The sequence below is a fragment of the Pongo pygmaeus genome, chromosome X, assembly GCF_028885625.2.
Source record: "Pongo pygmaeus isolate AG05252 chromosome X, NHGRI_mPonPyg2-v2.0_pri, whole genome shotgun sequence".
Classification (NCBI taxonomy): domain Eukaryota; kingdom Metazoa; phylum Chordata; class Mammalia; order Primates; family Hominidae; genus Pongo; species Pongo pygmaeus.
Window position 1 is genome coordinate 51,938,565 of NC_072396.2, and position 22,920 is coordinate 51,961,484.

Genomic DNA, 22,920 nt, shown 5'->3' on the forward strand with positions numbered 1-22,920 from the left:
ACAGTGAGACATGATCACATCACTGCACTCCAGCCTGTGTGACAGAGTGAGACCCTGTCTCTAAAAAACAAAAACAAAAGACATCCTGTCATTTGCGACAACCTGGATGACATTTTGTTAATGGAAGTAACCCAGGCAGGGAAATACAAAGACTGCAGGATCTTATTTATGTGTGGAATCTAAAAAGGTTGAACTTGTGGAAGGAGAGAGTAGAATCCTAGCTACCAGGAAATTGAAAGGAGGTGGTTGGTGAGCAGTTCATCAAGGATCCAAATTTTCAGTTAGATAGGAGGAATAAGTTCAAGAGACCCACTGTACGTTATGGTGACTATGGTTAATAACACTGTATTGTATTCTGAAAATCACTGAGAGTAGATTTTGTGTTTTCCCCACAAGAAATGTTAAGTATGAGAGGTAATAATGTACATGTTAATGAGCTTGATTTAGCCATTCCACAATAAATACATATTTCTGAATTCAAAGTTTTTGACCTGTGAGAAAGGATAATCATTGAGCTTACCTACCTCCTAGGGCCATGGTAAGGATTAAACGAGATGATGCACATATGTTTTCAGCAATATCTCGGACAGGGCGAGTATACAATAAAAGTTAACTCACATTGATTTTTTTATTCCTTTTGGTTTTTAGAGGACAACATTTGATTAGACAGTTCTGGTTCCAAGGACTCAGATCTAACCATGTCTCTGAGGTGCCTACCAGAGATAGGATCCTAAGTTTTGAGACTCATATAATTAATTACTCAACAAAGGATACCTTTCATCCTTATTAAAATTATTGGCCCAAACATTTCTGATCTTAATATCCAGTCTCTTACCATTCCACTTAGCTGCCTATGTGTGTTCCTGGAGCCAAATATCCTCACTTTAACATTTAGTGTGTACTAAGGTCCCTAGGCTTCTATATGTGCTACCTGTATGTTCGGTGGGAATGTAACTATTTTCAGCCTTCCTTCTGACTAGCCCAATGTATCATAGTAAAAATATCTGCCATTCATTTAGAGCCTAAATATACCATGCACAAAAGTTCTGGGGAGCAGATTTTATATCTATCTCCTTTTTCAAAGTGAATACACAGGCTCAGAAAGGTGGAGAGACTTTTCCCGAGTCACAGAGCCAATAAGAGGTGGTACATGGAATGCCTCACTGCAATACCCAGGGCCTTGCTGCATAACTGAGCTGCATTCAGTTCTAACACCGTACACTATTATTAGGCACTATGTTCTCAACTAGATTCTAATCTCAGTGAAGGCAGACAGCAAAATTTAGCTCTCATGGATACCCCAGTACCTTCTTCACGCCTAAGCACACAGTAGGTATCCAAGGAATATCTGTTGTCTCTTTAATGTGGAAAAGAGGGCTTGCTTTTAAATATTTCTAAAAGCCTCTATAACCAAGTTAAATAAGGTTACTCTTTAAGTGTACTCTAAAAACTCTGAGCAGAAATGTGATTCCGTAAACATTGCTACAAACTAAACAAGATAGTTTAGAGTTGTTTACACAGGTGGGAAATCTATAATAAGCAGCAAAGTAGAGATTCTAAACAATGAGCAGGATGCTAGGATCGTCCATTGAGGAAATAGACAGTTGTGGTAGGGAAAGGGACATAAGGGGTTCTAGGGTTTTATCAATATTTCATTTCACTGTTTTGGGTTGTGGTTACACAGGTTTTCGCTTTATAACTATTCATTATTTATCTTTGTATATCCGTGTTATGCACTTTAAGCTGAAACCAAGAAAAAAGAATAAGATTGATTCCAGGTCAAAGAAACACCAAGATTTGAACAAAGGGATTAATATGGCTACGTGAAGAATGTATCAGTCAGGAGGGGGTTTGTCAGTCATCCATGAAAGGAAATACTGGAAACACCAATATAGGCATTGTGTGGGAAAAACAAGTCTCTACATGATTTCTGGTCCCACTGTCAAAGCATTACCTAGTATGAGATGGAAATATTGAATGATGCTAGCCTCATACCATTAACAGACAAAATGTATCTATGTAAGATGTCAGCTCTTTCCCCATCTTAATTACCTTAATTAAAGCGATTAATAACCTTAATGCATTTCTTTTCATTTTGTAACACTTGTGTACCAGAAATTACCTCTTTTTCAGGCTCATAGACACACACACACACACACACACACATCCAATCACACCAGGGCACTGATGTATTTCAGTGGACATTGTCATTGACTCCCCAACATCCATTCTGTCTCCTGTTTATCTAAGCCAGTCATGGCAATTCCAATATTCTTGACATTCACTGGTTTTGAAACAGGCATGTGACCTAATTCAGTCCCATATGTTGGAGTTGACTGTGGGGATATCTTCTGGAAAATAGTATGTCACAGGTCTTGTCTCTTTGAAAGGGCACATTGGAAGATATATTCCTTTCTGTCTGTAAACATTACCATGTCGAAATCAGACACCTAAAAGTGCTTCAGCCACATTGAGACCAGTACGTTAAGGGCACTGAGAGTGGCGCAGAAAAGAGGAAAAAAATCTGAACCCTTCAAGGCATCCTTGAGCTGGAGTTCCCCTTGTATGGAATCCACCTACTTTTGACTGCAGGTTTATTTTGGAAATAGACCAAATATTTAATGAAGAATAACTAACGGCCAGGTACTATGTGGGCTCTAAAGATACTACAGCAAACAAAGCAGACAACTGTGTCTGGCCTCATGGAACTCATATTTTCATGTAATTATACAAACAGTAAATAAAACAATTACATCTTACTGCATGTCATAAGATTATAATGGTATGGAAAAAATTAGAGGAAGTTAAAGATCCGGAAGGCAGAGAAGTTGGATAGGGCTGAGAAGTTGGAGAGGATAGGGCTCTCTCTCAATGTGACATTTGAGCAAAATCTAATGAAGCTGATGAAATGAGCCATTAAATATGTGGAGGAAGAATATTTCAGGCAGAGAGGACAGCCAGCAAAAAGCCTTTAGTTGAAAGTATGACTATTATAGGTAGGGTTGATGTAGTGGGATCTAGTGGGGGAGTTGTTGGATTTTAGAGAAGTAACAGAGTATCATATCACATAGGAACTTGCAGCCCATGCCAATGCTTTGATATTTTTTTTCTCTCAATGAGACTGAGAACAATGACAGAGGAGTGGCACGATCTCACCCAGGTTTCAAAAGGATACCTATGGCTGCTGGGATGAGACTAATCATTAGAAACAAAGGTACAGGGAGATGAACCAGTAAAAATGCTATTGCCATAATCCAGGCAAGAAATTGTAGTGGCTTACAATGAAGTGGTAGGGGGGCAAAATTGCTCACATTCTCAATATATTTAGAATGCAGGCCCAACAGTATTTCCAGATAAATTTAATGCCAAGATTGACACCACCGTTTCTAAGCGAGCATCTAAAAAGATAAGGTTAACTTTAACTGAGATGAGGAAGAATGAAAGTAGATGAAATCAGGGGAATGAAATAAGAAATCCAATTTTTACACAGTTAAAATCAAAATGTTTATTTAACATGCATGTGGACTTGCCAAGTGGGCAATTGGAAATAGACTGTGGAATCTAGGTCAGCTATCTAAACTGGACAGAGATGAGAGTGTAGATCACATAAGACACCACAATACTGGATAAGATCACCAAGGTAATGAGTGTAGGCAGAGAAGAGAAGGAGACCAAGGATTGACTTCTGAGGCACTTCAATGTCAAGAGATCACGAGGAAAGGAGGAGAATCAGCCAAGGGGACTCAGGAGTTACAGCTAATGAGGTCACAGAAAAACCAAGAGAGTATTGTACTGGAACTCAGGAAAGAAAGGACTTTCGGGTAGAGGGACTGATCAACTCTATCCAATATATGTCATATATATATATATACACATATATATATATATATATATATTTTTTTTTTTTTTTTGAAATGGGGTTTCGCTCTTGTTGCCCAGGCTGGAGTGCAATGGCGCAGTCTCCACTCACTGCAACTTCCACCTCCTGGGTGTAAGTGATTTTCCTGCCTCAGCCTCCCGCGTAGGTGGGATTACAGGCCTGTGCCACCACACCCAGCTAATTTTTGTATTTTTAGTAGAGACAGGGTTTTCCCATGTTGGCCAGGCTGGTCTCGAACTCCTGACCTCAGGTGATCCACTCTCCTTGGCGTCCCAAAGTGCTGAGATTACAGGAGCAAGCCACCGCCCACACTAACTCTATCCAAAAGTATAAATAGGTAAATTAAGGAGAAGACGGCGAAATAGCCATTCGATTTAGAAATATTGGTGTCATGGTTACCTTGACAAGAACAGTTTGTTTAGTGGAAGGTGCGTAGGCCTGGCTGAAGTATGATTAAGACAGAATAGGAGGAGAGAAATGGGACACAGTGACCATAGACAACCCTCTGTGGGAAGCTTGCAGTTGGGGAACAGATAAATGGCACTAAGCAAGTAAAAGGAGTGAGGTAAACAGGTTTTTGGTGTTTGCATTTTTTTTTAACATGGGAAAAATAACACCAGTATGTATGTTGACAGGAATAACGTAGTAGAGGGAGAAAAAGTCATGTCATGAGGATGTTACAAATGCTGTGAGATTATGAACTTGCTTTTTGATTTAGCCAGTCTAAGATTTTTCTGTTATGTGTAAGCAAAAAAAAAAACTGTCATGTAGTGAGCAATTGGCTTGATATGTCTGACTTTTTGTCTTATGCCAATTGTGGAGGCATAATTTTAATATTGCTCTCTTTCACGTGCTTGAAGGATAAATTATAAGGTCACAATAATTGGATAGGAAGACTGGTTCTACAGTCATAGATTCCAATCCTGGGCCTGCCACTTAAAAGATGTCATTTAGGATAAATTACTTAGCTTCTGTGTGTCATACAAAATGTCTTCCTATGAACATAGGGATAATAAAGGTACTTATGAATCAAATGAGGTAAAGCATTTAAAGAGCTTGTAGAAGAACTTGCTATGTGGTAAAAATTTCATAACTATTAAAAGTCTGCATGTCACATGGTAAAAGTTCCCTTTTGCAGTAAAGAACATCAACTGCCTGATTAACTGTTTTGCCTATTCACACATATAACCTTAAAATTAATAAACATGCAACTAACAAAGTAAAATTATTCACAGCTCCATTTTATAGGTATGAAAACAGGGAAATAGATCATTTAAGATAAAAAGGGAATTAAAATATAATGGTTAATTTACAAGCTGTGTCAAGATGCTTGTCGTTAATTTTATGTGTCAACATGACTGAGCTACGGGGTGCCCAGACATTTGAGCAAACATGATCCTGGGTGTGTCTGTGAGAGTGACAAGTTGATTTCAGCCTTGCAAGGTCCTAAACGGAGAACACAGTTAATCCATGGCAGACTTATGGAAACTGTGAACTGATAAATGTGTGCTGTTTTCAGCCACTAAGTGGGTGGTAATTTTTTATGAAGCAATAGAAAACTAATATACAGGTATTTAAGTTATTACCATATGGAATCTGTTGTGGTTAAAGTGATGCACTGCGTTATCTAAACCACTGCGGAGGATGAAGACTAATATCTGGCTCAGCCATAACTTATATAGCTCTAAGGTGCAAATTAAAGTAAGTATAGCTAAACGCCAAGGGCCAAGAATGCTAAATGTTATGTAGTAAAGATTGATTGCAATATAGCTGTGAGAACAGGCAGCTTCAAGTGTGACAGCAACAATGGAGGACACTTCCAGGTAAGATGGTATCATTCTCAGTGTGAAGGGCTCAGATGCTAGGGCTGCCCCTTCTGTCCCTGCCTTTTAAATGAGGCAGCGACTTCCGTTTCAGGGTTCTCTTGTGGGGCCAAAACAGACAAGCAAAGCCAGAGGAATGGCAGGCAGTGGCTCTGAATTAAACTAAATAACTTATTATGGAAAACTCGTATGACAGACATTCCTTGAGGCTTTAGAGTCTCCAACACCAGCTAGCTCTGTGATTCAATCGGCATTCCAGGATTCTAATTTATAAGAGGTGTGTGTGTGTGTGTGCACGCATGTGTGGGTGTGTGAGTGTAAAACACCTCCTGGATAAATAACTGTGACAAATCTTTACAGACCACTGGCAGTGGGGTTAGGATATGCCCGCATGATTTTCTGCATGAGACACCTGCAAAGTTCCTGAATGTCCCTGACAAACCCAGAGCCTACCACAGTGCATGAAACATAGGGACTTTCTTTTAACCTAGCTCCCATTTGTCAATAGCTTCTAGTACCAGTGTATTGCTGAATTCCTGGCTTCATAATTGATGTTGGCCTTTCTAATAATCTCTCAGTTTCTGAAATGTCCTCACAGTGGGATTAATTTAGAAATTCCCCTAGGTTTTACAAGTGATTGTTTAAAAATAAATTAACTGGAGAGATTAATGAATGAATATAAGATTGCTAATCCAATTATTTAAATGTTTGGGTGAAAGGCATAAACATGCAGGAATATGAAATCAAGCCTCTGAACCCACAAATAACAGCATTTTCAAGCACAGACATGCATGTTCATAGTCACAGGGATTCAGTCTGCCAGATGTGAGTCCTGCTATTTCCTCTACTCTTTCTCCGTCAAATTTCTTGTCTCCTCTCCCTCTTTTCCCCTCTTCCACAGCAAATACACCCTGTGCAGACTATAATTGAGAATTTACATTCTTCTATTGCTTTGTTTTCTTAGGAGATGGTTATGAATAGGGACCAGTTTTTACTTGGTCTTTACATATGCTCTATCAGTCAGGTACACTGCATGAAACATACAGGCATTGCAGAGGGTTTGCTGAACGAATACATTTCATACTGAAACACTGATAGCGAAAACACCCACTTCCAAACTGGAAGCTGTACACTGGTTACTTTCCACATAGGTACACTATGTGTGGCTTTTGTGTATCAGGAGCCATGCAAAGTCTTCTAGAAGCTGGTAGGTGTCACAGGGAGAGAAAGCAAATTCATTAGTTCATGGGCCTCTACACAGTGCATAGCATAGTTTTCAGCACACACAAAGAGGTAAATCAACATTATTTAACTTATTCATATATACACATTTTCAAAGCTGCCAACCCCAAATATATTGTTGTAAACTAAACTAAATATTTCACAGGAAAGGAAAAATACCATTTGTTGTAAGTTAAACTCTAAAATAGAAGGATGACATAACAGCAGTATGGAATTTTAAAATTTACATTAGTGACTTTCAGAGACACAGGGATTTCTTTCTAGACTATGTAAAATGTAGGAATACTGCTGACCAATGTAGGCAATGGATTGTGATGCATGTCTTTTAAATCCCAGCTCTGCACCTCCTAGCTGTGTGAACAGGGACAATTAATCTATCCTTCTGAGCCTAAATTTCCTCATCTGTGAAACTGGAAGAAAGATTCTTACGTCACAGGGATTTTAAGAAAACTATCAGTAAGATATATAAAACACCTGATACATAGTGGGCCCTGAAAAAGCAATTATTATATATTCTGATATTGCAGTAAAGCAATACCATTTTCCCACAATATAATTTCATTATTAGAATTTTGTGAATTCTACACAATGAGAAGTTCATCTGACACAAAAATCAAGGATGCTTCCTTCTGAGATATAGCTGGTAGTAAAAGCTATTTGATCAAAGCTAAAGGGAAAGAATCTAAGAATGTGATGGCTGTTCACTCACAGGATATACTATTGTAGTATAGGAAAACTGCTAACAGAACTACTGATTTTCAAACTTGCCTCGAAATAAATAACCTGGAAAAAGATTGAAAAGAGGAAAGTGAAGCCTCATATTTTTCCATCTTGCACTCCCAGAGAATGGCTGGCCCAGAGCCCACAGTCAGAAATGCTCTATCATGGTGGAAATCTCTCTAGAACTGGCTGAGTTCATTGGCGGTATGAGATGTTTTACCATGGAACAGGGAATGCAGCCATCTTCCTGATCACAATTTTGATACCAAACATGCATGTGTCTTGTTGCCTTTCTCTAATGAATCAGTGAAGTTTAGAACAGCTTGGTGACCTTGGAAAGCCTGTTCTGCTTCTGACGATACTGGCCTGAGCCTGTGGGTACACAGTGTTATTGATAAGTAAACTATCTTCCTCGTGGGCTGGCCTGATGTCTTTGTGGAGGGGAAGGCATCCTTCCAAGACCGGAATTCTCTCATGCAGAGACTAGCTTGCATAAAAGACCCTCCTCCAGATCCAGCCTCATCAAGACCTTGAAGCAGCTGTAAGTACCAATCATTTTATCCCTTCACAAGGACTTGAAACAAACTCCATTCCTCTACCTCTGCAGAAATTAGTGTTGAATTTTCCAGCACTTGGCCAAAGGAGCAGGAGAATAACCTCTAAGATGAGGAGCTTCTGAAAGTATTAGCAGATGGGAGGAAAATGTTGCAGAGATGTGTGCATAAGAAACGGGGAGGGGAGCAGAGAGAACTCCAGGAGCAAGTTAAGTGGTGGGGGTCTGCCTATACTGCCATCTTTGTGGGGTGTTCTCATCACTGAGCCTGGAAGATTCCACCTCATTCAGATACCTCCTAGCTGTCAGATACTGGGCAAGTTACATAAGGCCTTAGATCTCAATCTTCTCTCTTTTGAAAATGGGAATGACAACATTGTGATTGAAGGGTTTTCATTAGGGTTAAATAAAAAAGGTACATGAAGTGCCTACTGTAGCCCATCCATTGTTATGTATCCTATTACAAAACAATAGCTTCCACTTTGTTTTCAACTTTTTTGTAACATCGTTCTGCTTTGTGCTTAATTATTATAATTGTTTCTTTCTGAAAGCCACTGTCTTGTGAAAATAAAATGCAATATGTAAATCATAGTATATGTCCTGTCCAGATAAAACCAAAACAATTTAGGCAATGAATGACCAAGATCTGAAAACACCACCTCAAGTCATGCTGTGTGGTAGGAACTGTGCTACCCTGTGAAGATGCCACGGAAAATGAATCAGACTTCTGGCCTTCAGGTATCCCATGGCTGCCTTTCTATGGCATTTGGTACCTATATGGTGCCAGATTCTACCTATGGCATCTGGTACCTATATGGTGCCGAAACAAATGGCAACTACTGGAAAAGCTGCAGAATGCAAAGAGAATGTTTTCCCTATCAGTGTCATTTTCAAAAGATTAATTAATTCAACGACTATTCAGTACTGCCCTTCTGGTTGTATCAGAGAGTGTGGATGGTGGGTTCACAAAGACCAACAACACATGGCCCTTTCTCTCACAAGTCTCCCATCTAACACAGGACACAAACACATTCATTACATCCACAGGTATTTTCTGAGTGACTCCAATGTATGCTCACCAGAGATGAGATCTGGGCTGCTTGGGATATACCGGTGAGCAAGACAAAGATCCCTAACATCAGGAGCTAATACTCTAGCAGGAGCCATTATAGCTGGAGAGAGAACAGCAATAATCATCAATAAGTAATTAAATAGTCTGTTAGACGCAAAATGCTATAATAGAAAGGACACTCGGGCCAAGGAAAAGAGGATCTGGGGTATCAGCGACAGGGTGGCAAGGAAGAGTGGGTTTAGCAGTCCATCATAAGGTGGCCTGGGTAGGCCTCATCCAGAAGGTGAGAAGTGATCAAGGCCTCAAGGTGGGTGAGGAAGTTATCCTTGTAGACAACGGACAGGAACATTCCAAGCAGAGGGAATGGCTACAGCAAAGGCCCTGAGGAGGGAAGGAACCTGCCTGACACAACCCAAAAACAGAGTCCAGGTCCACTAGAGCTGTGTGGCCCATGGGGAGTGGTAGGGGCAACTTTGAGGAGGAAATGGGCCAGATGTTGTAGGGCCTTCTAGGTTTTGGAAGCATTTAACATTTTACTCTGATACATAAACACAGGGCCACTAGAAAGGGTTTGGTTTCTGAATTAGAAGTCTCCGCAGTGTAGAGAAAAGGGAAAAGGAGGGTGACAGCAGTGAGGCAGGATCAGGTAGTGAGCAAAGAAGTGGGAGAAATCAAGGTGTGCTGCATCTTTATGAGAGAGGCAGTGCTCACCTGGACTTCACAATTCCATGGATCACTGGGACCACATCCATGATCTGTGCACATCTATACCATTACTTGCAAAATCACAAAAGTAGCAGTTCTGTATGCATCCTGTCATTTGTCCGGGAAACAAAACAATGAGGGACGTTATTTTGTATTCCATTCATTTTGTATTTAAGACCTTTCTAGGGAACTAGCTAGCAGACCCAAAATGAAACCACCTTTGTGTTTGAACAAGAGTGTTCTAGGTACATGAAGGAAGAAAAAATTGGGGAACATATGAAGGTTGATGTGAAAGACACAACTTACCCCACCTTCCCTGGTCCTAGGTTAATTCATATTTCATTTAATTTTGCTATTAAATAGTTAACAGGTAAAATAACAACTATCCTTTGTGATCCATGTAGATCTTGTCATCATTTCTCATTCAATCAATATGCTTTAAATCTCTACTAGACACCAGATCCCAGGCACTGTGTTGACTCAGAGGGGAACAGACATGTTTCAGGCTGGTTCCCAGTCCTCAAATTTCTCACAAGCTGGCAGACAGATCATTACAGAGCTCCTTAATTAGAGCTACGACAGAATTAAAGTCAAGGAAGCCTGGAAAAACAGAGGGGGGTACTTTAATCCCAATGTAAAGGATGGGCCAGCACATGGTCAGGAAAGCTTTCTTGGGAGAGGTGAAGTTCTGAGTAGGTAATTATCCCTCTTTACACCTGAGAAATACTAAGGTCAAAGATATTAACTTGCCTAAGGCTGCATAGCTACTGAGAGAGCAGGACTTAAATTTTATTTCATTTGCATTTTAAAGCACCATATTTTTTTTTCTCATGGACTACTATCAAAATCACTTCCCCTGACTCTGCTTCCGTTAAGTATTCTGAAAGTTTCTCAGGTATGTTGCAGTCCCTCTTCTGATAGCTAGGTCCAGCTGTGAGTACAGTCAGGCTCTGAGAAGGTCTTTAACATTCCCAATCTCAGGTAACAGCTGTTTTTCAGAGCTCCTCTCTTAGGACTGTACTTCACTTAAAACTCAGTTAGAAATGTCACTTTCCATGGCTTTCTCACTAAGTAAAGCAGCCAACTTCCCCGAGGATGCTTCTACTATTCCTGTCAATTGCCCATCTGCCTGCCCCTTCCTAATTCTGAAAAAAAGGCAGAAATGTGTATCCTAGACTTGTTGGTTTCAGGGTAGAGCCTCTCTGCTTTCATCCTAGGGATTCTGGAAATTTACATGGAAGCTCCATTCTCTTGGGTGCCTGGATCTTCCAGGCAGAAAAAAGCTAGAAAGGAGGAAGACCATACCAAAAGGAATGGCATGCACTGTCTATGTCAGCAACTCTTAATATAAGGGAAACATGCCATAGTGAATGCAAGACGATTACATCTGGACTCAAGCCAGATCAGGGTGTGGATCCCAGCTCCACCACTTCCCCGCTTGCTCACTTTAACCCATCTCAACCTGTTAATCTGTTAAAGGGGATTTTGACACTTTTCAGTCTTGCTTGTACAAAAATATTAAGTGCATATAAGAAAGCAGACCATCCATAAATCAACATCATGGCCTAGTGTGATGATAGCATAGAATTTCTTTTTTTCTGTATCACTTCATTGCATTTTATCTTGCAGGGGAAATCAAAGCCTCAAATCATGAAGAAACATGTGGAGGTGACACAACAATTATTTGCTGGGAGTGAGAGAGGTACTCACATGCTCTTTTCACTTATTGTCCAGAAGAAGAACATCACGATGGAAAAATACCTTTCACTGGAGTCAGTGAATCTTAACTACTGAATACCTTACCCAAGAAGTCAATGCTGAATGTCATCAACGAAGGCCGCAACAACCACAGATGTGGATAAGAAGAATCCTTCTCTTAAGACATGTTGATTTTTTGAGTGTGCAGGGTATGGAGACATGAAGCCTTAAACTCGAATACAAACTCCACTCTAAGTCCTCTCTCTTCTGTAAACTGGACTTATGAACTGCCTCCCTCCCTATGAGTTAATGAGATAACAGTTAAATAGGATGCAGGGCATAACACAGGACCTCTCACAGGGACTGTACTCAACACGTTAGATGTCTTAACTTCATCCCTTTCTGACTCCAGGGAAAGTGAAATGCCAGCATCTTTAAGTAGACGTTACATTTCTACAGCGAACAATCTTGTCTTTCTCTGATTGTTTTTGGTTGATTTTTATGGATCGTGTCAATGGTTGGAGCAGCTAGTTTTTAATGCATAACAAAGCACTGCCAAATTTTATGCTTTAAACAGTAAACTATTTTATTCACAATTCTGCAGGTCAATAATTTCAGCTGGTCCCATCTGAGTGGATTTTTTTGTGTTTTTTTTGTTTGTTTGGTTTGTTTTTTGTTTTTTGGTTTTTTTTGCTGTTCATGGCTAGGCTTAGTTATGCATCTTCAGCTAGTGCCCTCTTATGACCTAAGTAGTTCTGCTTGTGGGTGAATGGTCTAGCATGGCCTCATCCATATGTTGGGCAACGGTTTCACTGTCAGCTGGGGTGAAAGGGAAGCATCGGCCATGGGTATCTCATCATCCAGCTAGCCCGGCCAGCCTTCCTCACATTGCTGTCACAATGTTTCAAGAGCAAAAAGAGAGAGGATACCCCAGTGTGCAAGCACCTTTCAGTTCTCTGCTGACTTCTGTTCACATTTGCTATTGTCCCACTGGACACAACAAATTACACGGCCAAGACCAGAGACAATGACAATGTGGAAGGAGATACAGGCTTCCACGAACAAATTGCAGTTTCACTGTAACAGTCTACTACTACAGTGATTCCTGAATTACACTGCTCATCATTGGAGAAATACTTAAATATGCAAAACCAGACAGAGGAAGGCTGTTCTCTTAAAAAGGATTTTTACTATCATTACAAAAGTCTTAGCTTTTCTTGCCCTGTTACTATATTATAGATGAATAATAAAGTTATTAGGCCATTCTCACATTGCCATAAAGAAATACCTGAGACTGGGTAATTTACAAAGAAAAGAGGTTTAATTGGCTCATGGTTCTGCAGGTTTTACAGGAGGCATGGTGCCAACAGTTGCTCAGCTTCTGGGGTGGCCTCAGGAAGCTTACAATGGTGGCAGAAGGCAGAAGGGGAGTAGGTGCATCACATAGCGAAAGCATGAGCAAGACAGGGGAAGGTGCCACTTGCTTTTAAGTCACCAGATCTTGTGAGCACTCACTATCACACAGACAGCACCAAGCCATGAGGGATCCGCACTCATGATCCAAACATCTCCCACCAGGCCCCGCTTCCACCATTGGGGATTACACTTTAACATGAGATTTGGGCGAGGACAAGTATCCAAACTATGTCAGCTGTGAAAGTTTGGGGAAAAGGTAATTTTAAAATTCCCTTGCTATTGTATTAAGCCTGTTTTAAGTTGTGGGTCTCCATATCCAGACTTTTCCAGTAGGGTTTCAGTCTGTGCCTCTTTCCATGTTAAAATGTCCTATTCCTCTTCCCTGCCACAAGTATGCCCCCAGAAGGGACCTATTGCAGAGGCACAGTGTGATGTAGAACTGATACTGATGGAATAGACTAGAAAATGGCACCTCTTTCTGGTGAGACAAAGGAGATAGTACCTGGCAATTGTGAAGCAGCCCTGCCCTGTGGCCGGAGCCTGGATTGGCCCCTCTCGACCCCAGACACCCCACTAGTCTGCTAGTTTTGCTAGAGTGTCTCGTGATTCATTCAAATCATGTTTCAAAGCTCTGAGTAGAAGTTCAGCCATTTTGTACTACTAAGTCCTAACCATATTTTCAGGACCCCTTGGTATTTTATTTGTTTTGTGGTGGTTAATAGTACACTTTGGGAGGCCGAGGTGGGCGGATCGCGAGGTTAGGAGTTCAAGAGCACCCTGACCAACATGGTGAAACCCGTCTCTTCTAAAACCACAAGAATTAGCCAGGCGTGGTGGCACCCGCCTGTAATCCCAGCTACTCAGGAGGCTGAGGCAGGAGGATCGCTTGAACCCGGGAGGTGAAGGTTGCAGTGAGCCAAGATCATGCCACGGCACTCCAGCCTGGGCGACAGAGCGACAGAGCGAGACTCCGTCTCAAAAAATAAAAAATAAAATAAAATTGTGAAATACGACGGATCTCCATGTGCATGGTTTCCCAAACACCAAGTGGTGCTTATCAAAGAGAAGAATAGAGAAGGGTGGAGTGTGTGGAGAACAGGAGAACGTCTCTAGGCTTTAACGCAGGACTACTAGATGGGTGGTGCTCTGGTCTTTAAGGTGTACTTGCATGGAAGTGCAAATGGCTGCAACAAGGAGGCGAGGAGTGTACCCATGAGAAAACTGAGGTGCAAGGGAGTCAGGCAGGTTGTGAACAGAGATTTAAGAAAAGCATTAAATTACTGGCTGCGCCAAGATGCTCTGCAAGGTGGGAACCTGTTGAAGAAATAAAACTGCATCATGTGACTCAGCAAAGATGCCCGGCTACTGTGCCAAGAATCCCGTGGGTTGTTCTGACAACACTAGGGCCCAGGTCCCATGAGTAAGCCAGAATGGTTGATAGTGGGGGAGGATGATGACGACGCTGCCTTTGCCCCTGTCTTGTGTAAATCAACTGCGTGTGGGTTTCCTGCAGCGCAGTGGGGAGTGAGAGGAGAAACGTCCTGCCGTGCCACAGTGCGTTTGGGTCAAAGGCACACGTGGAGGCAATCTTGGCCAAAGTCACAATGCGGTGAATTTCGCTGTGCGCCAAGGAGGTTCCTGGCCCCAGGAGTGCGAAGCGCCTGCGCAGTGGGTCCCAGGCGTTGCACGCTGCGGGAGCCAGGAGACCCCCGCCCCTCGCCCCTCGCCCCTCGCCCCTCGCCCCTCGCCCCTCGCCCCACGCCCTCCCCTGCGAACGAGCACGTGAACAGGAGCGCGGACGCGCCCGAGAATGCGCTTCACCTCACAGAGGCGGGTGGGCTCTGTGGAGAGTCGCGGGCTCGCGGGCGGCGGCACCTCCTCCACTCCGGCGGGCCCGGGTTCGGCCGGCCGCCCGCCCATCGGACTGGCGGACTGGCTGACTGACACGCCTCGCTTGCCCCCGCCTCCGCCCGTGCCCCGCCCAGCTTCATCTCTCCCTCCGCTCCTCGGGCTCGCGGGCAGACGGCAGACGGAGGCGCCTCTGTCTCCCCGCCCCTTTCCTCGGCCCTTTTTCTTCCCAGCACCTCGGCTGCTCCCCGGCAGCGGCAGCAGCTGCGTCGGCGGCCCACACAGCAGCGAGCAGCGAGAGGAGGCTGCCTCGAGGATGAAGTGCAAACCCAACCAGACGCGGACCTACGACCCCGAGGGGTTCAAGAAGCGGGCGGCGTGCCTGTGCTTCCGGAGCGAGCGCGAGGACGAGGTCCTGTTAGTGAGTAGCAGCCGGTACCCGGACCGCTGGATCGTGCCGGGCGGGGGCATGGAGCCCGAGGAGGAGCCGGGCGGTGCGGCGGTCCGAGAGGTGTACGAAGAGGCGGGAGTCAAGGGGAAGTTAGGCCGGCTCCTGGGCGTCTTCGAACAGAACCAGGATCGCAAGCACAGAACGTACGTGTATGTACTGACTGTCACGGAGCTGCTGGAGGATTGGGAAGATTCGGTTAGCATTGGGAGGAAGCGAGAGTGGTTCAAAGTCGAAGATGCCATCAAGGTTCTCCAGTGCCACAAGCCCGTGCACGCCGAATATCTGGAGAAACTAAAGCTGGGCGGTTCCCCAACCAATGGAAACTCCATGGCCCCATCCTCGCCAGATAGCGATCCCTAGTATGTACCGCTTGCGCCCGCACCCGCGCAGACTTCTATTTGTCTGCCTTGCTTAAAATGCGTCCCGCCTGGAGCACCTCTCGTGCCATGTGCGTTCTCATGGGGAGGAGGGAGGCTTTTGTTTCCTTGGCAGACCCTCTGAATCACGCTTGCAAACTGTTGCCAGGCCCTGTTTTCAGTTTGCACGTTTTTCAGTTGCTTTCAAAATCGCTTTTTGGTTACACTGTAAAATGTTTCGGGGAAGCCGATGCCGCTTGGGGTTTTAGGTGCCTTAACTGTTCACCCTGCTTTTGGGCGTGGGTGGGTGGGGGGGCGAGGGGTGGGCGGGGAGTGTGTGTCTCTGCCTGTGTGCCCTGTGATGTTTTTGGTTCTTTTATATTTCACACATATTCGTGGGTGAGCGTGCGTGCACATTTTTGATACCAGCCTTGTGGTTTGTTTGGTAGTGGAGGCCTTTAAAGTCTGACCAGCTTGGTTGTGTGGCATCTTTTAGTATTTTTTTCCCTTGAGTTGTTTTCTCCTTCACAGCATTCACCCTTGTTGTCAGGGAGCCCTTATGTGGTGGGAGTTGGTTTAAAAAATCAGTTTTGAATTTGTAAAAACATTAGGAAATTCTACATCTTGTGCTCTTTCTGCACTCGACAGTCACTCTAGCCTCTGAAATGGGATCTCATTTGCCCCTTTCAGAAATTTCTTTTTCTATTTCTGTGTAGATCATTTGGTTTTCAAAAAATTTGCACAAGTAATTTTTCACTGCTGACTTCAAATCGCTATTTCCCATGTAGATTAACCTTATTGAATAGATGCTGCTGGGGATCTGCTAGCCAAACACATCTTATCAGAAAAACTGTATTCACAGAATTTGATTTCCCATACTCAACTTCCAACTCCCATTACCCCTTACTGGATACCATAGAAGAACCATGGTTCTCTGGATTTGTTTTTGAAAGAAAGTGGTTTCCATTCCATATTTGAACGTAGTGACATTCCACTTAACCTCCCTGACTCCCAGTAACCACAGGAATGGAATCTTTTGTGGCGATTACATCCCAACTGAGTTAGCTCTAGTGATGTTCAGCTGGTACAGAACTGTCAAACTATTAGGATTCCTGAACAATCTGTCAATGATAGAGAGTAATTGTTTTGTCTCACAGTACCACCTTTTCTGGGTGCCAAATTAAAAGCTCTCACGTTTGCCTCAATACTTGCTTGAAGTCAGGAATCCCATCTAGAATAGCTAAATCTCTCTTCTGGACCTTCCTCTGTTCCCCCAGCCATGTCTGACATTAGGTAGAAGGAAAGCCTACTTTGTGAAGAGGGTATTCGAATGAAAAGATCATTCCTAATTTCTAGAGCAACCTAGACTATGTCATATCTCTTAAACATTATTGACAGGTATTTGGGGTCCCTTAACTTTTTTTTTTTTTTGAGACGGAGTCTTGTTCTATGGGTCACTGTTATGCACTTTCTATTAAGAAATTTTGGGTTTCGCTATGTAAATTCTAGGTTCCTCTTCTGGATCTCATCTCCCATGACAGTTGAGGAAACGTCTAGTTTTTGAAGAGAGTATGGGTGGGGGCCGGGGCGCCGGGCGCGGTGGCTCACGCCTGTAATCCCAGCACTTTGGAAGGCCGAGGCGGGCAGATAACGAGGTCAGGAGATCGAGACCAGCCTGGCCAACATGGTGAAACCCCGTCTCTACTAAAAATACAAAAATTAGCTGGGCATGGTGGTGCGCGCCTGTAATCCCAGCTACTCGGGAGGCTGAGGTAGGAGAATCGCTTGATTCCGGGAGGCGGAGGTTGCAGCGAGCCAAGATCGTGCCACTGTACTCCAGCCTGGGCGACCGTTTCAAAAAAAAAAAAAAAAGACTGATTTTCCCCCTTGTCCCTGTCCCCCACTGGACAAGTGCCTACTTTTTCTTATTCTAAAAAAAATTTGAAGACGACATGTTGGAGTAAAGGTAAGTTTGGTTGCTTGATACAGAATTTGCTCTGGATGGTTAACATATTTTCTAAGAAACCTATGTTCTCTTGATCAGGTCACCTTTGAAAGAAGTAACCCTGAAAGTGGTGAAAGGTGGCTATAAATATTTTTAAGTCCTGTATATAGTTTCATTTGAGAGAATCATTGTAAAGATTTCAACATTTTTGTATTTAGAAAATCGATAAAAATTGAAGTGTGTATGTGTAAGAGCTTGTAAAGAAACAGCAACATTAGAGGGCCCTTGTGGGACAGATGGTTTAAAGGGCTCTGATGTTGGAGCTGCTCCTTGTCTCACTTGTCTTTAAGTGGAGTTCAATTGTAAGAAAAAGCATGTCTTCCCTCCATAGTTGTTGACTGGGAAAAGGGAGGTTAGAGCTTACAGCACTAACAGCTGGCCAGAGTTTTCTTTTTCAGAGTTCCTTTTGTGGAAGCACCAGTCAAAACAAATATTCTCAGCATCATTCTTGTATTGCAATCATCTTTCTGAATGACTGTTGGCCTATTAGAATATGAACTTTTCGAGGACTAGGACCCAGACTGAATCCTCCCCCATATCCTCAGAGCCTAGAACAGTGCCTGGAATTTGGAGACATTTGTCATTGATCCACAGATTAGAAATGTCTACTACAAGTGTATTTCTGATTTCTCAGCTTCATAATGTACCTGGGACAATCTATTATTCCCTCAGGCTCTCATCTGGCCTCACAGTGAAACTGCATTCGATAATTCACTGAAGGCTTTTCCAATTCAAAATGGTTGACGAGCCATAGTAGGTGCTCAATAAGTATTTGTTGATTAGAGGAATGGATGAACCAATAAAACCCTATTAATAAGAATTTTTTTTTTAGGTGAATGGCATAGATGTTGTTCAGATTTACTTTGAAAGAATCCAGTATGTGAATGGATGGATGAATGGAATTGTGAAGCACAGATGAGCTCTTTCACACTCCAAGGACACAGCTCATCCTATGCTTTTGGACACTTCTTCCCTGTTTATTACAATGACTATTCTCCAGGTTGTTGCACTACCGCTGTATCTGTACAGAATTCTAACTTGGCACCTGTGGCCTTTTTTGTGCTTTTATGATTATGTGTCTGTATTTCCCAGCAGATTATATGCCCTTGAATGCAAGGAACTTGTTTCCTTAGTCTTTTTTATATATCTAGCATATAAGATATTGCTTAGAATATGGTAGACATCACTGAAGATTTGTTTCAGTAGTTCATATTTTGTAATGATACTGAATGGTTAAACAATCCCTTTCTAATCTGTCTAGCATATATGTGACTTTTGTTTATCAAGTGTCACACAACTGCTTCAAGGCAGCTGTGAGATACTAGAAAGCAAAAATTCTTACTCCTATGTCTGTGTCATCCCAGATGTGTGCCTCCAGATGGCAGTATACTACACTATCTGTAAAATACATTTGCAAAGCCAGGCACAGTGTTATGCATCTGCCTCAGGAGGCTGAGGCAGAAGAATAGCTTGAGCCCAGGAGCTTTAGTCTAGCCTGAGCAATATAATGAGACTCCGTCTCTTAAAATATTTGCCCAAACATTGAACTTAAATTTGACCATGGCCCTAGAAATAATTCCTAATCTTTAGAAAATAGGGCAGAGAAACATTATTTTACACCATGGAGATGAGATGAGCAGAATCCAGACTATAAGAAACTACAGGACACATGACCTAGTTTCTTCTGTAAATAACTTGCAAGGATGAAAGATGGAGGATGAACTTATAGATTTAAAGAGACTTAAGAGACATATTAACCAATTGTATGGATCTTATTTGAATTGTGATTTGACCGAACTGTAAAACGAATACATTTATGAGACAATCGGAGTAATTTGAACATTGGTGGGGTATTTGGTATTAGAATAATGGTTTTATCATTATGTTAGAAAGAAGGGTCCTAATCTACATTCTCAAACATTTGTGGCTGATATGATATGATTCTTGGAATTTGCTCCAAAATAATAAGTCTGGATGTTAAGTGCATTGGAAATATTGATGAAACGAAATTGGCCTTGATAATTGTTGAAGCTGGGTGATGGCTAAAATGATGGTTCATTATATATGTTCATCTCTATTTTTGTATGTTTGGCATTTTCCGTAATAAAGTTTATAAAAATAATTACTGGAGTTATTCTTATTAAGCCTAATATATAAGGTAGAAAAAAAGGAAAAAATTTAGATTGTTTAAAAAAGGTTAGCTGTGGCATACTGCTTCTGGCCCAAGAGGTCAAATGCCCAAAAAGAGAAGGGAGAAATACCCTGGAGTGGCTAGCAGTTCCCTTGCTGTAGACCAATGTTAGCAGTTTTTTCTTTTAATTTGGCCCATTGAAATAGGAAAAGCTAAATTCTTATTTATTCATACTAGAAAATAAGAATGGATTCTTATATGCTATTGAGCAGGGGTTTTGATAACACCTACATACCAGTTCATACAAATGTGAAAAATCAAAGAGGTGGAGTCTCCAAGGAGAATGTTTATGGAATTTTATAAAAACCTACATAATCCACTTTTTGAATAGTTTTTAGGGGAACAATAGCTGTAAACTTGTTAGTTTCACATAATTAAGTTTAAGGTTATATTTGAAGGTAGGTAAAACAGGAAATTAAGCAGTTAACATTCCTGACTTCAGTGGACCATTTTGCATTTCACAGATTGCAGATACTCCTTCAGTTGTGGACTGTGCTTAAAATTCTGCAAAGGCTAAAATTCTGTAAAGGCTGTGCTTACATCAACAAACATGGTGTCTGTCCTGATGTTTTTGTGAGTCAAGAAGGAACAGGCAGAAAGTGAGAAGAGTATTAAAGGTCCCTCCTAGGGAAGATGAATTCCTTCCTAAGTGTGAAGTACTGAAGCTGAAGCTGCCCCTTCTACTTCTGTTCTTTAAGTGTGTTCCAATCCCAAGAGCAAGCAACTCCCCAGAACCAACTGTTACTGGGAAAAGGGGAGGTGAAAAGTTTACCTTAGAGCCCTTTACCAGTCATAGCTGGACAGAGCTTTCAGTTCCAAGATTCCCCTGTGAGAAGGCACCATGATATACCAGAAAAACTTTCATCAAGTTTTCCCTGGAAATTGTTTTCTAATTTGAGTCTACTCTGATTGTAGCAGATTTTTTTTTTTTTTTTGAGACGGAGTCTCGCTCTGTCACCCAGGCTAGAGTGCAGTGGCACGATCTCGGCTCACTGCAAGCTCCGCCTCCCGGGTTCACACCATTCTCCTGCCTCAGCCTCCCGAGTAGCTGGGACTACAGGCACCCACCACCACGCCCGGCTAATTTTTTGTATTTTTAGTAGAGACAGGGTTTCACGGTGTTAGCCAGGATGGTCTCGATCTCCTGACCTCGTGATCCGCCCATCTCAGCCTCCCAAAGTGCTGGGATTACAGGCGTGAGCCACCACGCCCAGCCAGCAGATTTTTTTTTTTAAGTTTAGAGGCAAGCAGAGCCAGGGAAGCTGTAGTTTGGTGGATGTAAATTAAAACAATTTAGTGATTCGGAATCCAACAAGCTATAGCTCAAAACTGTCTTGACCAGAGGCTGTATGGCCTCTGCCAGATTAGTTTACCTCTCTGATTTTCAATTTTCTCATCTGTAAATTTGTGGTAATTACAGTCCCTACTTTTGTAAATCACTGCTTCTGAGAAGCCCTTCTTGATATTTTTTGAAAAAGTTCTTTTTTCACAGAGATGGGATCTTGCTCTGTTGCCCTAACAGGAGTGCAGTGGCATGATCATAGCTCACTACAGCCTCAAATTCCTGGGCTCGAGAGATCCTCCTGCCTTAGCCTCTAGAGTAACTGGGACTACAGATGTGTACCACCACACTTGGCTATTTTTTCCGTTTTTGTAGAGATGGAGTCTCGCCATGTTGCCCAGGCTGGTCTCAAACTCTGGGGCTCTAGCCATCTGCTTGGCTTGGCCTCCCAAAGTGCTGGGATTACAGGTGTGAGCTACCATTCCCAGCCCTGTTTTGTCATAGTTCTTATCAAAAGTATACTTACTAGCCTGAATGTCTCTGTCTTCTTAATTCTGAGGTCCACTAGCTCTGAGACCCAGACTGGGTTGTCTGTGTCCTGAGTCGGGCACAGAGCCTGGAATATGGCATCCCACAGATGTTCCTAACATGTTTATTATATAAATGGTTGTCACACCTCCTACTTGTGAAAAACACATAGCTATTATTTTGCCAGGTGTTTACCTGAAAATATGAAAAATGAGATACCATAAGACTGTGATCTCTGATCAAGTTTCCCTTTATTGGGAAGAATATTTCATCTATAAACCATACCCTTATTTTTCAGGATTTTCCAGTACCAATATATTCCTGACTTCTTAGCTTCATAAAGGACTGTGTGATATTCCCTTAGGTGCTAAATTGGCCCACAGCTGCATTTGATAATTCACTGAAGGCTTAAAGCTTCCCAAATACAAATGATTTAAGAACATGGTAATCCTTCAGTATTTATTTATGTAAGAACCTTTGAATGAACACAAGTATCCTAATTATTTTAATTTACAGGTAAAAAACAGACAGCAATTAGGATTATATGGTAACAAGCTCATATAGACAAGGCTAAAGCCTGACTGATTTGACTGGTAAAGATACAAGGAACCACTTTTAGATTGAGACAGTTTAGTACTTACATAAACAGTACAAAGAATGAACCAAAGAGGCCAACTCCCCAGGTCCTTGTCTCATATACCCTAAAAGACAACAAAGAAACAAAAGGGGCTAGATGACTATAATGCAAGTTGAGGGATACTCCCTGGCTGAGGAGCCAAATCTATACTGCGGCTGAGTGGCTATATATTCCGCAGCTCTATTCTAAAAGGCACAGGACAGAAAGTTCCATACCTCATCAGAATCTGGTAAGTGATGAGAAATTCATTCAAGACAGCCTCTCCCGAGAGAGAAGGAAGTGACTGGGAGAAGGCCTTATAGGCCTTACAGGCTCTGATCTTCTCATGTTCTGGGAGGATCACAAAGCATTTAACCAAAACTCAGATTAGCTGCAGTTCGAGCCTATATGGATATATCCAAGGGTGCCAGGCCATCATGGAGGAGCCATTCCCCTACAACTCCACTCTCCTTTCATATATCCACCTAAGGATTCTTTTTACAAACATAAGCCACCTGTTGTGGCCACTCTAAA

General features: G+C 42.3%; 1 protein-coding gene across 1 annotated transcript; it reads left to right on the plus strand.

Moving 5' to 3' along the window:
• Positions 1-14,909: 14,909 nt before the first annotated feature.
• Positions 14,910-19,891, plus strand: LOC129025154 (diphosphoinositol polyphosphate phosphohydrolase 3-beta-like). The gene is made up of 2 exons (XM_054472752.1): positions 14,910-15,767; positions 18,602-19,891. Coding segments are annotated over exons 1-2 (849 nt in total). The 5' UTR covers positions 14,910-14,919; the 3' UTR covers positions 18,603-19,891.
• The last annotated feature ends 3,029 nt before the right edge of the window (positions 19,892-22,920 follow it).

Excerpts from the sequence above, each read along its gene's own strand:
- LOC129025154 (XM_054472752.1), top strand. The coding sequence starts at position 14,920 with ATGCGCTTCACCTCACAGAGGCGGGTGGGCTCTGTGGAGAGTCGCGGG.